The 14863-nt window shown below is 43.9% G+C and overlaps 1 protein-coding gene across 8 annotated transcripts in view; it reads right to left on the minus strand.

Annotated features, from left to right (window-relative positions):
• SRGAP2 (SLIT-ROBO Rho GTPase activating protein 2) overlaps positions 1-14863 on the minus strand; it is a 238265-nt gene that overhangs the window by 44007 nt on the left and 179395 nt on the right. For all 8 annotated transcript variants that reach the window (XM_041773849.1, XM_041773847.1, XM_041773848.1 and 5 more), the window contains exons 9-12: positions 13942-14043; positions 12727-12924; positions 3870-3954; positions 1039-1066 (exon numbers count right to left, since the gene is read on the minus strand). In XM_041773849.1, the coding sequence (XP_041629783.1) occupies positions 1039-1066; positions 3870-3954; positions 12727-12924; positions 13942-14043 (413 nt within the window). The remainder of the gene's footprint in view (positions 1-1038; positions 1067-3869; positions 3955-12726; positions 12925-13941; positions 14044-14863) is intronic.

The following is a 14863-nucleotide window of genomic DNA, read 5'->3' on the forward strand; positions in this document are numbered from 1 at the left end:
GGGAATTCAATTCAACTCAGCTTTTTCTCAATTCCATAGAGCCTTCCACAGATATGGGACTTCAGGTGAACTTACATGAAGACTCTATCACCAAAAAGATTTATATTCCATGGAATTCTATTATCCTGGTTCTCTCCAGTCAACAAGACTGGTATATTAATGGGATCTTTACTGTAATCCACAATGACAAAACGATGAAAGCCAAATGAAGCTATTTCTAAATAATGAGCCTATAATTGTAAATGGCCTCATGATTATTGTGTGTGTTGGCAGATCTAAGTGGTTGATATAATGGGCTAACCCGGGGTCTCTAAGGAGTCTAGCCCATTAAAGCTCTTTCCCCAGTTAAATCAGCACATTTTTAGGCATCTGAGAACTGCTGGCTGGATGACTGCCTTGCTTGTCGCTAGCTCACGAGTTTTCTCATAGCAGCTACATGACTGGGAGGGAAAATATTTGGCTGGGGTTGGGGAGGGAGGGGAAGGTGGGGAAAGATTGGGAGGGTTGCATACTTGTACATCAGGCAAGGATTTCTACCAATGCTGTTTGGCAAGCCAGTGACATGTAGAATTTCATTATCCAGCAACAGTCACTAATTAAGGGCTGTCATCTTTTCCATGCATAAAATCTCAGATCAAATGCTATCTTCTGATCTTCCTTCTCTGGGTCAGAGACTTCCCCAAAACCACATGCTGAAGTCTAGCAGCGAAAGTTAGGTTACCAGGATCCTCCAGAGTCGAACACTTCTTGCAAACATGGTGGCTTTGGGGAGTCTCTGAAACTACTTCAGCAAACGATAGCTCCCTTCATCCCAGTCTGCTCAGCTCTCTCCCCAAGTCACAGCAGGCCCCATTTCCATTTGAGGCCAGATGGGGTTGGCAAGGCAAAAGGAAGGGAGCAACCCTGCCCTAGTCCCCTCCTTTGCAAAGTCACCCAATGCCTTCCCACTTCAACTCCTCGGCTCTTTCCCAGCCTGGGATCCTCTATCCCAGGGGCCTCTCTTCACCCCTTCCCAGGGCTGTCTCAGGCCACACCTACCTGGCCAGACTGCAGTCTGTCCGCTGACCTGTTGGAAAGACAAAGGCAAAAAGCTCATGTGGAAGCAGAAGGGGCGAGAGAGGAAGACTTATTCCCAGGAGTTACCTGAAATGCCCTGCCTATCTCCCCCAGAGAGCCGCTGACTGGCCTTCTAAGCAAAAAGAGAGAGAGGGAGAGAGGGAAGGAGGGAGAGAGAGCGATATGCCCAGAGCCTCTTCCTGGGCAAGTGCTGTTTCTAATGCTTATTCCCACGGCTGCTGATATGTCCCTAAAGCTGAGGTATGTATGCCAACCGTGCTTCCCAGAGGGAAGAAGAGGGCAGCTGTAGGGGAAAATAGCAAGACAGATCACATTTTAGAGAACAAATTACTAGAAGCCTTCCCAAAGGTAAAATCCAGCTTCTCTTCTGTGTATGTGGGTGTGTGTGGTGAGGGAGGGAGGGATGAACTGGCTTGCTCCAGAGTAATGAACACACACACACACACACACACACACACACACACACACACACACACGGTGAGGGCCACAGGGGAAGAAAGGAGGAAGAATTGTTTGCGGGGAAGAGGGAGAAGATAAGGATGTTCTCCAGTTTTAGATTCACAGGAAATTCTCTTAGGCTGGGCTGGGGTGGCAAGGGAGAAATGAGATTTAATTGCTATCAAACTGTGGTTCTCAATCCAATAGAGGCCCTAAGATTAAGTTTAATGGGTCAAAGCCAGCTTTAAAAAATGAAAAATCTTAAAGTCCCTAAGAATTCTTATGTTTTTTTTTTTTGAATTCTTATGTTTTTAAAATATACACATGCATGTGTACACCGGCCATGATGTGATCTGTTTGCTTTCTTTGGATCCACAGTTAACCAGTTAACCAAGTGTGGTCTCTATTATATAAACCGGGGACAAGGCAAGCAAGTGCTGAGCTAAGGAACAGATCATCCCCCACAGGCCTCATCCATGTTCCTGGAAAAACAGCTCCAAGGACCGGGACGGGGAGGGCAGGGTTTTTTCTGGCCTTTAAAGGTTGCTAATTGTTGATTACACTTCAGCTCATCCTGAGCAACATCCTCCCCCACCCCTACCAGCCTCTCATTACTAAAGGCTCAGCTTTCATCTGCAAAAATATTATTCTGAGCCATTATTTTCAACATCTGTACCATTTCCATTCTGGAATACTCATACACATCAATTATGCCTCTATGGCAAGAACAAGGGGCTCTTGCATTATGGTGACAAATTTACTCAGAAGACAGGGACATGATGATTTGCACACAGAAAGATGTGTGGCTATTTCTCTCCTTATTACTGGAACTTGTCATCTTTAGATGAAGGCAATTTGCAGCACTAATGAATGGTCACCAACCTTTGCCCTTCTACAGTAGCAAAGCTGGTGCATGTTTGTGTGTGTGCAAAGCCACTCACTCTCTCTCACACACACACACACACTCACACTCCCAAGGCCTTTCTCTCCATCTCACCTATGGACTACGCTTAGATTATTTTAGAAACACACACACACACACACACACACACACAAAACCATGGTTATAACTTGTTTCAAATAGTTCTGGGCTTTCTTTTGTCTGATTCCCTATGAAGCAATCTGATAACCCAAAAGTGAAGATTTTCTATAAGCAAAGCTGGGCTCTCTATGCTCAAACCTGTTCAGACTGAGTCCCTTGGGTGGCAGGGAGGGAAGAGAACAGAAGTTACCTAACAGGCATTCGTTGCATAAAAGAAAATGCCTTTATAATCACAAGATCAAAGATATCACAGATAAAAAGAATTCATCATCCAGGGGAACTGTCCAGCACAGGAGGAGGATGGGACAAGAGGGTGGGTAGGAGGCTCTGGTATGAAAAGTGTGCCTCTGATTCCTGAGGCCAATGAGCTAACGAGTCCCATCTGCCTTTCTACACTATGCAGTTTGTCTGAAGAGTGCTCAAGAGTTTGTTTTAAAACATTAGGCTCCGTGCAGTTTTGTCTTTCCCTGGTGTTCCCATATTTTGCCTGTAGCCTTCTGGTCCCATCTAGAAGTGAAGGGATGAGCAGGGCAAGGAGGAGGGGCCAGACATTCAGAGGCATCCCCACCTGGGAATCCCATTAATCACAGGAGGTTAAGATCTAGGCAGCACCCGGGCAGGGTGCCCAAAACCCCAGGGAAGCTTCTTTTAACCTTGGCCTTCTGTTTGACAGCTGAGGAGAGAAAGTCCAGAGTGCCAGTCCAGTTCTCTGCTCTGCTACTTTTCAGGGTCTGGTTAAAATCATCCTCGATTCATGGACAAGACAGGCCACTCGGTACCCTGTCCTCAGCGTGGCCTCAGCAGAGAGGGCTGCCACTGAGCATCAGGACCTTCCAAAGTGGAAGGAAAGAGATGCTCTCACCTGACGCTATGGGATGCGGCAGACTGTGGGTCAATCCTGCTTCCGAGAAGCCTCTTCTCTCCTTAGAGCAGCTGCCATCCTGGCTCACTGGCCCTGTGGTCTTAGTTTTGCTACAGAGGAGCTGAGTTTTTTGACAAAGTGTCTGGAGAGTAAGTGACCCAGCGGCCTTTTTATCCCAGTTGTGGCAGAGAAGGGGGACAGGGTGGTGAGCAGGAATGGTCCATTTAAACAAATAGATCATGAACATTAGTGCTTTATTAAGCATTGGCCTTCTCCCATTACTCAACCAGTCGTTTGGGGCAGTGTGCTTCACATCAAACAGGCTAGGAAAAGAGATGCACTCATCTAACAAGATCAGGCCCACAAGGCTCAGGAGGGAGGCTCAGCCATGCAGCTTGGGGCCTGGCCTTCCCCTCATTGCCAAACCTCCAGCAGAATTCCCACACTCACTTTCTCCCAGGGTTTTCTGGAGAAGGTCATGCTTGGCTTGTAGCTTGGTGATGAGGTTTCTGCCCTCCAGGTACTCCTTCATTTTCTGTAAGGGAGGAAAAGAAAGAGCAATCAGACTCCTGAAGAAAAAAGAAAGAAATCACAGATTCTCAGCTGTGCAATTCCCTTTCTCTAAGAGGGCATTTCATTCTGACCCAATTTCTACTAGCTGCCTTTTTAAATTTCTCTATTTCTACTAGGGCCCTGAGCATCTGGACAGCTGCTGACTTCCACAGTGGATTATTAGTATCCTGCTCTATGTTCTCTTAGGAGCTAGCTCCACATTGGCCAGTGTAAGAAATGGTCTCTTAGAGCCCATTATCCATCTCTCTCAGTTCCACTAAAGAACAGAGGGGCGGGATGGGGTGGATGGACTCATGGAGCCCAGATCCTCTTGGTGTGGGGACACACACATGCCACTTGTCACCTCCACAGACATCTAGCCCCACCTCGGCCCCTCCCAAGGGTGCATTCTAACACATCAGGAGCAAGGCTAATGGCAGGCTCAGCCCCTCGCCTCAGGCCTCAGCTGCATCCCAGCATGCAGAGCATATTCGTCTCAGCCATCTCTTAATCAGCTCCCTGCTCTATTCTGCACGGAGACTTTGTGGAGAGCTTGGGATTTCCAAGCCTTCAGAGAGAGGAGCTGCCACCCCCCACTGCATAGACACATAATGCCAGTTCTCAACACAAGATGAAGTTATGGAAATGTGCTCCATTTGCTCTACCAGTCAAAATAAAATTGCTGTGCTGCATTTTCTGATTTGACCTTTCTTAACCCTTGTCTTTCCAGGGAGAGACTATTTCCCTGGACAATTCATCAAATCTTTAAAACAACCCTACAAACTGATTATCACTGTCCCCATTTTACGGATGAGGGCACCAAGATTTGGAGCAATGAAACAGGTTGCTCAAAGTCAGAGTGAGTGAGTGGTAGAGTCCATACATCTGCAGTTTGATAATCCGGTGTGTGTGCTCAACCATCATGACGGCATGCTCCATCTATTAGGGTGCACAGCAGAAGGAAAGGCAGCACAAAACTTCATAGTATTAATTCTTTATATATGTGGAGCAATTCAAGAGTTTTCAGAGCCCCTTAGCACATATTCTCTCACATGACTGGCACAGTAACTCTGCAAAGCACACTAGGGAAGACATTGCTGGTTGCCTGTTACAGATGAGAGGATGATCTTGGGAGAGGGGTGCTGAATTGCAGATCACTGCCAGTTAGGAAGTGGGAGTGCCAGGCCTTTGGTGTCTTTCTTCCCTGCAACAGGTTCCTGGGGACTGTCATTCACCTTGGCTGCCTCCTGCTGCAATGTCTCAACTCAGAGGCAAAACCAGCAGTGTCTCCCTGAGTATGATCTGTGACTCTCTGAATATACATGACATAGTGGAGGGGGGAAGTGGATAAAACATTTTAAATTGTAATACCTCGTCCTTCTTCCAATGTACTAAGCAAAAAATGTAACCATACATCAAAACTCTGATTTTATGGCTATTATAATTTAGGAAGAAGGTGAAAAAATGTGAGTTACTTTTACTCTGTACCTTTCTGTACAGGGTAAACTTTCTTTCTTCCTTCCTTCCTCCCTCCCTCCTTCCCTCCCTCCCTCCCTCCCTCCCTCCCTCCCTTCCTTCCTTTCTTTCTTACTTTCTTTTCTTTCTCTTTTTCTTTTTTTCAGGGTAAACTTTCAACCAAGAGTGTGTATTTCTTCTCTCTCATGTAAAAACAAAGAAAAAAAACCCTGCTTTCTCTGGGATGCACATCCTGGCCCTCTCATGCTCACTCAGATGCCCCTGTGTGCACCTTTGAAAAGTTTACATGGCCCCGGCACAAGGGCTTCATCGTCATGTGTCTTTCTCTCCAGTCTGCCTCTCCCCTAGGGTCGGCGTCATTATTCTTTGCATCCCTGATGCTTAGTTTGTGCCCAGCAAACAGCAGACACTCAATAAATGCTTGAAGGAGGAGTAAAGAAACAAACAGCCTCACTCTCCTCTGAAAGAACCTTCCTCAGCAGTCACAACCCAAGCCCCCAAGTGTACCCCTACTCTCTAAATCAAGTGTAAAGCAAATAAAAACAAACCCTATACCAAATCAGTTCTGTTGCTTTCCTCCTGGCCTGTTCTCTCTGCTTTTTTCTGTTTTTGCATGAGAACATCTGCATGAAAACAGGCTCCCTTGTCACCTTCCCCTTCCCATCTGCTTCAGCTGCCGGCTCACCTGCTGTCAGCCTTCCCTGGGTGATACCTTAATCCCCAACCAATGCCTAATTGTGGGGCTGCGAACAGCACTGTAGGGCCCAGGGGTGAAAACCTGCAGGAAATATCCACTGCTAACATCTGAACCCTCAAAGGCCCCTCTGTGGAAGTCTCCCAGGAGATTCTAGAGGTTTCCTAATGAGGAAAAAAAAAAAATTCACCAAGAAACTGTAACCCTTAAGACAAAACCAGACTGCTCAGAAAACAGCCAAAATTCTCAAAGGATAAGGATGCAAATTCCTTCCTTTCACTCATGTTTCTACTTGTGACTCCGGAAATCATTTTTTCATTCATGTCACGGTTGGCGAGTTAACTCTGGGCTGTCACTTGGTGAACCATTAAAATAAATAACAATCTGATAAAGACATATGTTGGATTACCTTTTCAGTTCCATGAAATCCGGGAGGATCAAAAACTATGTCGAGGTTGACCTGCATTCCTAATAGTGGAAACAATGGTTGGAAGTTTTCTATCTAGGTAGGTGGGGAATGGGGGGTGGGGTGGGAGGGAAAAATCATCCCAAAGTTCACAGGCCTGTTATTTGCCAACTTTCTATCCCACCTGTTAGTCAGCACTCTGCACAGGACAGAAGCTGGGAGAAACAACCTGGCCATGACTGGTGGAAGACCTCAAGCTGAGGAGGCTGAAGGCAAGGAAGGCATACACGGCTTTCGGATGACTTCTGGTTGACCAGGAGGCCATGAAAAGAATGGTTTATGTGTCGTAAGGGTCATTTTCTTTATTTAAACCGTGTTCTGATGCAGGTCATTTATTTATCTCACTCCTTTCCCCCCACCGTGTTCCCTTCCCAAACATCCATAAGTAACATCACAGGTGTTGAGTTGTCACGGATGGAGGAGAAGACAAAGGGCAGGGTTCTATCCTGGAGCACCAAAATAAAACCAAGTTCCTAATACGCAGTCTCACCAGACCCATTCTCCCACCTCCATATTTTACACTCAATATTATAAAAACTGGGAATTTCTTTAAAATGTAGGAAGAGAGGCAAAGAATCTATGGGGATGGTTTTGTTTTGTTTGCCACTGTGAGTCTTCAATTTAGTCTTTATGATCTCATTAATTCATTTCTTAATAATTCTTAATTGGTTAACTGTTGGCGATGAGTTTTATTTATTGCAAAATAAAATGTAATAGTTTTCCTCTCAAGGCCCTTCTTCCCTGACAGACATTTTTGTTGCAGCAAAATGAAAGAGTCTTAGTTGAGATATTGTAGTCCTGCTGATGGGGGAACAGAGGACCAGCTGAGGACAAAGCACACTGACAAGTCCTGGAAACAGGCAGACAGAACTTCCTCTACAGACTCAACTGCCTCAATGTTCACATTTTGCTAAGGGCAGAAGGCAATTCTAGCCTGACCTCCAGGAGCCTGTAAGTCTACTTTAACATATAAAAATTACTTTATCTCTAAACCCCCAAGATCCATGTTGGTGATCATCCCTCAGCACATGGCCCACCGATAGACATCTGAAGGGTCTCATGACTAAGGTTTTATTAGATGGTAATAAGTGACCTTTCCCAACAATAGAGAGCCCCCTCAAGGTCCTGGAAACCTTGCTCCCAAATTCCTTAGTGAGTACGCTCCCCTCTCCTCAAACCTCTCCCAACTCCCAGCTATATAATCAGCTACCCCTCATAGGCCTGGGGCAGCAGCTCTTCCTGCCCATGGGTCCTGTCCCCGGGGCTTTAATAAAACCACCATTTTGCACCGAAGATGTCTGAAGAATTCTTTCTTGGTTATCAGCTTCGGACCTCACTCCACCAAACCTCACCTATATTCTAAAACCTCATCACTACCGCTTACCTTGGGCAATTCACTGACCCCATCTGAAAAACAGGGATAATAAAATATTTTTCCCAAGGTTCTTAACAGGTGACACAGGATAACAAGGATGACCGTGATTATTAGCACACAGTCTAGCCACCCTGCAGGCAGTCAAGAGTATTCCTTGTACCTGAATCACTCGCTCAGAAAACCTAAAAATGGAACTTCCCTAAACTTATTTGCTTTGTGCTAATATATCATACAGCTGAATCAAAACAGGTTTCTGGCCTTAAAAAAAAATGGCAAAGAACGCTTTTCAAATTTAATTTAAAATACCTCTTCCCTTGAATATGATGGCAGGATAAAACTCAGGGACCTTGAGTTTAATCTTGAGTGAATTTAATCTGAGTGAACTGAAGGCCATAAATGTCTACCATTATAAAGGGGTGCAGTGGGTGGGAGGAAGGAGTCATGTCCACCTAGCCTCACGCACAGAGACATACAGATGTCATCATAGGGTGGTTGCTTCCCCATTATCCAGGCACGCTAACATTTCTCTCTTCTTCATCAATTTTGAAGGCAGGAAATGGCTATCAGACAGAATATGTAATAGAGCAGACTTGTAAACGGCAGCACCTCTCCCACTTTAATTGACAGCACAGGAGCTCTGTAGGTGCCTATTTAGCATGCATTTCCTGAGTGCCTATAGAAGACCAAGGTAAAAAATGATCTCGGATCATATAAAATCTAGGGGTCTAGAGAACTGTCCTGCTGTCTTCTCTCCTATGATCTTACCAATTCTGTTCCCAAGAATTCAGGCAGTTTATCTTTGTTTATTTTATGAGCCATGAGCTTTAACTCCTTCTTTACTCCAACCCCTATACAAAGAAATACTTAGGAGAAATGCCAGCCTCACAAGGCTTTGACAATCCTTGGCTAAACAGTGAGCATTACCTCCCACCAGCTGGGAATTGGTTAAATAAATGATGGTACATCCATTCATAGAATTGAATTCTGTGCAGTGATTTAAAAAAAAAAAAAGACACAGATCTTTTTGGACTAACATGAAAAGAATATTAAAAAAAAATTAAGTGAACAAAAGCAAAGTGAAGAACAGTGTGAGTGGTATGCTTCTATTTGTACTTCTCTTTATTTGATTTCATTATATTTCTAATGTAATTCTATTGTATTAAAGGGTACATCGGTGGTTGTTCATGCATAAATATCCCTGGAAGAACACAGAGAAACTGGTTTCAATCCCTGGCAGAAAGGAGAGGAAGTGAGGGTCAGAGATTGGGGGAAGCTCGACTTGTTCTGTATGCTCTTTTGAACTTTTGAAATTTTTTTTTTTACAATTACAATAAAAAAAGAAACAGGATAAAAAGTAGACACTGCTGGATTGTGTGTTATGAAAGATTAGTGATGCAAACCTCAGGAAATCAGGAAACAGCCTCACGTAGGGCAAAAGAGAGGAGAAACCTGCTAAGCCAGTTTTAGAGTCTTTCCTTCACCTCAGCTGCTTTAGCAGGGTATAGAGAAAGAAGCCAGTGGACTGAGACCAGGTGACCAGGGTTGTAGTTTTAATTATTTATTTAATTATTCAATATTCATTTATTCATTTATTTAGAACATGTGTGTGCCAGCGGGGGTGGGGAAAGGAGAGAGAATCCTAAGCAGGCTCCATGCCCAGCATGGAGCCCATCAAGGGGCTTGATCTCATGATCTCATGACCTTGTGGTCATGAACTGAGCTGATATTGAGTCGGATGCTTAACGGACTAAGCCACCCAGGTGCCCTCAGAGTTCTAAGTTTTAGTCTTGCTGGGTCACTTAGAACAGCTACCGAACTTCTCTGGATTTGGAGCGTTTTTGTTTTTGTTTTTTCATCTTTCAAATGAGAAGGTTGGTTAGAAGATTTCTAAAAAATCACTTCAAGCTTTTAAATCCCATGCTTATTTTCTTGGGACTCCTGCAAATGACTGACCTTTCTAGGACATGCTACAGATTTCTAATTGATGTCACCCAGGCAGATCAATCTGATGACAGCTGAGAATGGGCAAACAGCTTTCTAGCAGAACCTCTGGGTTGCTAGGCACAACCAGCAACCTATGAGTCAAAGCCATGATAAGGGACCTCTTCCCAACTTCCAAAAGAAAGGAGCTTCTAGGATGCAATACTCTGATGGCTTTGAAGGACACAGAAAAAAGCCAGGGGTAACATCTATGGAGGCAAGAGACTAGGGAAAGCACATCTGCAGTTCTGTGGGCTTTGTATGGTTTGGCAAGCACAGGCAGTCCAGCTAGTATGCACACCCCCTTTTTTAAAATGTCCATTTCACCACCCCCCCAAAGCCCTTTTATCATGAAATGAATTATTTGATGCATTCCAAGCACCAGTCACGAAAATGATGAACTCTCTTATACATCCATTACTACAGAAGCGAAGACAAAAAAATGTTCCTGTTAGTTGCAGAAATTTGCATACAGTTTTGATAAGTAGCACTCTCTGGCCACAAAAGATGGGAAGTGGGCTAGGGGTCAAAGGGTGGCGGGATTTGAGAGGTCACCAGTTTGAATGTGGTCGTCCCTGCTCTTACAAAAGGTCAACCTTGAATACACATGTCATAGCTTCACTGAAAGCCAAAAAGTAATTCTGACAGTCTTAAATACAGATTTTTAAGTCAAAATTTCTTATTCCATAAAAAAAATGGAAATCTTCTGCAATGTAATGAGATTGGGTCATTAAGTAGTGTTATATCTAAGTACTGCAGACAGACCAGCCAAACAATCCTATTATTAAAAGCCTTGAGGGTGTTCAACAACCTCCTGAGATAAGGAAGCTTGGGGTGGTGAGACAGCCCTTGTGATAGACAAGAAGTTCTCATACTGTCTAGCCCAGGTTTCAAAATGTCTTTATGCTTTGCACAGACTGCTCTTTCCTCAAGGAATGCCATTCCCCTCTTGAGTCACTGCCTCGTTCACCTATCCCTCAAGATCAAGCACAAAAGTCACTTTGTGCGTGATGTTTCCCCAACTCCATCCACCCTGGCTACCGTTCACACACACGTGTGCATGTATGCATTGAACATTTTTTATATTTCTTTTTTTTTGATTGCAAAAAATCAATCTATTATAAGTATTTAGAAACATACAAAGTGAAAATGAAAGTTTTCCTTTCGCATGTCTAATGCCATCATTCCCCCTCTTTCCTCCACACCCTTGGCATTCCTGGGTTTAGCACAGTGTCTGGCACATAGAAGATTCTCGATAAATTATCAATGAGGAACTCAACAATGATTAATGAATAAGTTAATAATGATTGTGGTGATAATACATTTTTAGCACTTATTGAGCACTAACAAAAAATATTTTACAAAACTGGATGAATGGGCCAAAATATCATTCTGTTATTTTAGGTTTTAGCATTTTACTCATAAATATATTTAAAGGATATTATGATGAAATGATGAATTGGAAAAATATTAATCACTTGTTAAATGAAAGCAGATTATAAAACAATGTGCACAGCAACATTCCACTTTTTGAAATAAAGTATAAATACTTATATTCACATAGATGTTTGTGTATGCAGAGGAAAAAAAACAAGAAAGGGAATACACCCTAACATTGTCATCTCAAGGTAGTGCAATTATGAATGATTCTTATTTTCTTCCCTTTTGTTTCTAAATTTATAACATATGCATGTTTTGACTCCTATAACAAGAAAAAAGTTATTTTAAAAGAATAATACTGTTAAGTCACTCCTTTTCAACAGTCTTCTCCAGGATTAAAAAATAAATCTGAAGAATTCTTAGTTTAAGTTAAAAAACAGATTTCATTTTTTAGAAAAGATAGCAAATCACTAGAGTTCTTAATGGAGAAAGGGCAATGTTCAAAGAAGAATTAAACAAATTATTCTAGTTGGAGGAAAAATTCAATTTACTGCATGCAGACTATGTTTCTTCACTGAAAAACAAGTTAATCCCTCTCATTCAGAATCAGTATGCATATTCACTAGCTATATTTCATCTCACATCTGCAAATTTAATTTTTCCTTTCTTCGTTGTCAGAAGATGAGAAAATAAATTTTAGTCCCGGCAATGAATCCTACTTGGCAAGCTCAAAATAACTTAATTATTAAAAAGCAGCACCAAAGACCAGCCAGCAACCTTCCACAGGACTGTTAACACAACTTGAAAGAAAATCGGGTCCATTTGTCTAACAGAAGTGGGGGAATACAGTATTTGGAAATTCTCTGCAAACCAATGATGCTGCATTATTACCTGTCCTCTTGAATTTTAGTTATAATTACAAAAGGTAATTTCCCATCAACAAAAATTATAAAATGCTGTCATCGCCTCACCTAGAAGAGACTATGGAGTTTAAAAATAAGACATGCGTTAGCCAGAATATTTGGATGTATCTCCCAAGAACCAAGAAATGAAGATCTCCTTTTATGACTCCCATGGAGAAGGAATTCTTTCAACAGAAGCCTACTAGTGGTTAGAATTCTAAAAGTCTTCCAGGGGAAGGAAAAAAAAATAAAGAAAAGACTATCTTCCTAGTAGTGTTCTTGAGAGCATCTTTCTCTTGGGGGTCCCTTTAGACATATATAACTCGGAGATATCTGTGTCTTAATTTAGGTTGAGGAATGGTCTCTGAATATCCAAATTAAGATATTCAAAGACCGCCCTTGCAACACTTGACAAGGACTCTGGGTTCCAAGTGTCCCTGTATGCTGCGAGTACTCCTCAAGAGCCACTGAACCCCCCTCACCGTGAAATAGAACTGCTCTGTCTCTTGCTGGTTGGCTCTCCTCTTAGCGATGCTGGGCTTGCTCATGAAGGTTTCTGAGACCGTGGACTTGACAGATTCCATAGAGTTGCTATACTGGAAGCAGTCAGATACATCAAAATCCTCAACAGTCACAATGTCCTGGATGGTCTGCAGAGTGGCTTCCATTGTTTTCTTTACCTGCCACGACAAGGGCCAACATAATGTGTGAGTGGTGGGCTGCAGAGGAGCAGGTACCGGAGAAGCCTGGAGATGTGGGACAGGAGTGGCTGGAGGGGAACGGAGGAGCTGCTGCTGAAGGCAGGGCTCTGCTGCCAGTTGGCTGGTGCCTGGTGAGTGACAACCATCACCTGGACTCTGTGTTACAATGCCACTGTCCAGCGAGGACCTAAAAACCACCCCTCTTCATGCTATTTATTTGACCCAGCTCTTTTATTTAATGTCTACTTTTTAAGTTTAATATTAGCTCTTGCCCATAATGGAAGTGCTAAGAGAGTAAAACAAATCCAAACTGACCTCATGATGCAAAGAGCTTGTTAAAATGTGAGATGGGCCTCATCCCATAATGCCCCACAATCTGTGCTTCAACAAATCAGGGGACTTGTTTCCCCATTCACAAACTAAGTGACTCACCCCCAGGCATTCCTGATCTTCCTGGGAAATGTAAGACCGATTGAGATGCCAGGTAAGAAGTCATGTGAGCACAAAAGAAAGAAGTTGGATAATTAATCATGCTGCCCTTTTGAACTAGTTGTTGACAGCAAGCACACCAGGCCCAGAAGAAAGTCTTCATTTTCTAAGAGGATGGAGATGTTTTAAGTGTCAAAGTCAAAGGCCTCTGTTTGTTTGAAAATGCTGGAAAAAACCAGGCATGAGGGGGTGGTTTCAGAGACACAATATTGTTCACACAGCTGCCAAGTGCCATTTTGATTAAATGTGTAGAGGGAGGAAAAAAAGCATTTTGCAAAAGCTCAAAATAGAGCTCAACCTTTGGCAATGCAAGAGCAACTTCCTGGAGTTCAAGGGCAGGATGTAGAAGAGGGGGAAAATCCAAGGCTACATTTGGCTAGGAAATATTTGCAGTAGCCCGGACATTCTCTGCATGCTCCTTCCACCTGCTCCCAGATGGGCAGCAAGAAAGAGGTTGAACAGGGAAACACGGAGGGTCGCTCCAAGTCTCCTAAGCAGGAAACTCACCTCTTCGTTCTCAATCTTCAGGGTGGATAGGCGAGACTGCAGTTGCTGGCATCTCTGTACCAGCTCACTCTGGACAGGCTGCTGGGCACAGAGCTGGGAAGCCTGCCAAAAGAAAGCAACACCAGGTCAGGAAGAGGACACGGTTCTTCTGGCGGTTCCAGAGTCCCATTACTACTAATAAAAGTACTCGTGTTCAAGTTGTCAGCCTCACAGTTTCTGTGTGAAAATAAAAATCCAAAGGCAAATTGTGTGAACTTCTTCCAGGACTCACCAGCACAAAGAGGGAACAAGGAGTGGGACCTGTGTGGAAAGACCAGGTCTCTCCACTTGGGGCTGATCCCGAGGCTGGTGCTTGGCAGGGTCTGCAGCTCTGTGGAAGCCAGTGTTAGGCCAGAGAAAGGTGCCTTGGGCAGCCCCGGCTCCACACACACAATGCTTTGGCAGTGAGGATTTCCTGCTAGAAGTCCTAATGGCCACCTCTCCAGCCCCTCCTTCATCCCCCTTCATGCACCAGAGTGAAACCAGGAGAGAAGTGGGTCAGGAGGCTAGCCTGCCGCTGTTGGCAGCCAGAATGTGTTTATAAATCTGGGCCATGCATGAGAGCTCTGACTCAACGAGAGAAAGTAAAGCCAGGAATGAGTCCACAGGCTGTGCTAGAAGGCCCCGGAGGGCACAGAATCTGGTGGGACCTGGCACTTTCAAAGAGCCATCCTTTTGCCCAAGGCTTACACCAGATCTGTATGGGAAAGGCGTCTGCCCCTCCCCGAAGGACCATTGTCAATAGGCTTCAGCCTCCATGCAAAGATGGTTGAGCTACTGTCTCTGGGTGGCAGCATGGCTATGGCATGGGCACGAGGTCACCCACTAAAATTAATAAAATTATCAAAACATTCTACGTCCTGAGAAAACAAATGAACAAAAA

The sequence above is a fragment of the Vulpes lagopus genome, chromosome 11 (assembly GCF_018345385.1).
Source record: "Vulpes lagopus strain Blue_001 chromosome 11, ASM1834538v1, whole genome shotgun sequence".
Classification (NCBI taxonomy): domain Eukaryota; kingdom Metazoa; phylum Chordata; class Mammalia; order Carnivora; family Canidae; genus Vulpes; species Vulpes lagopus.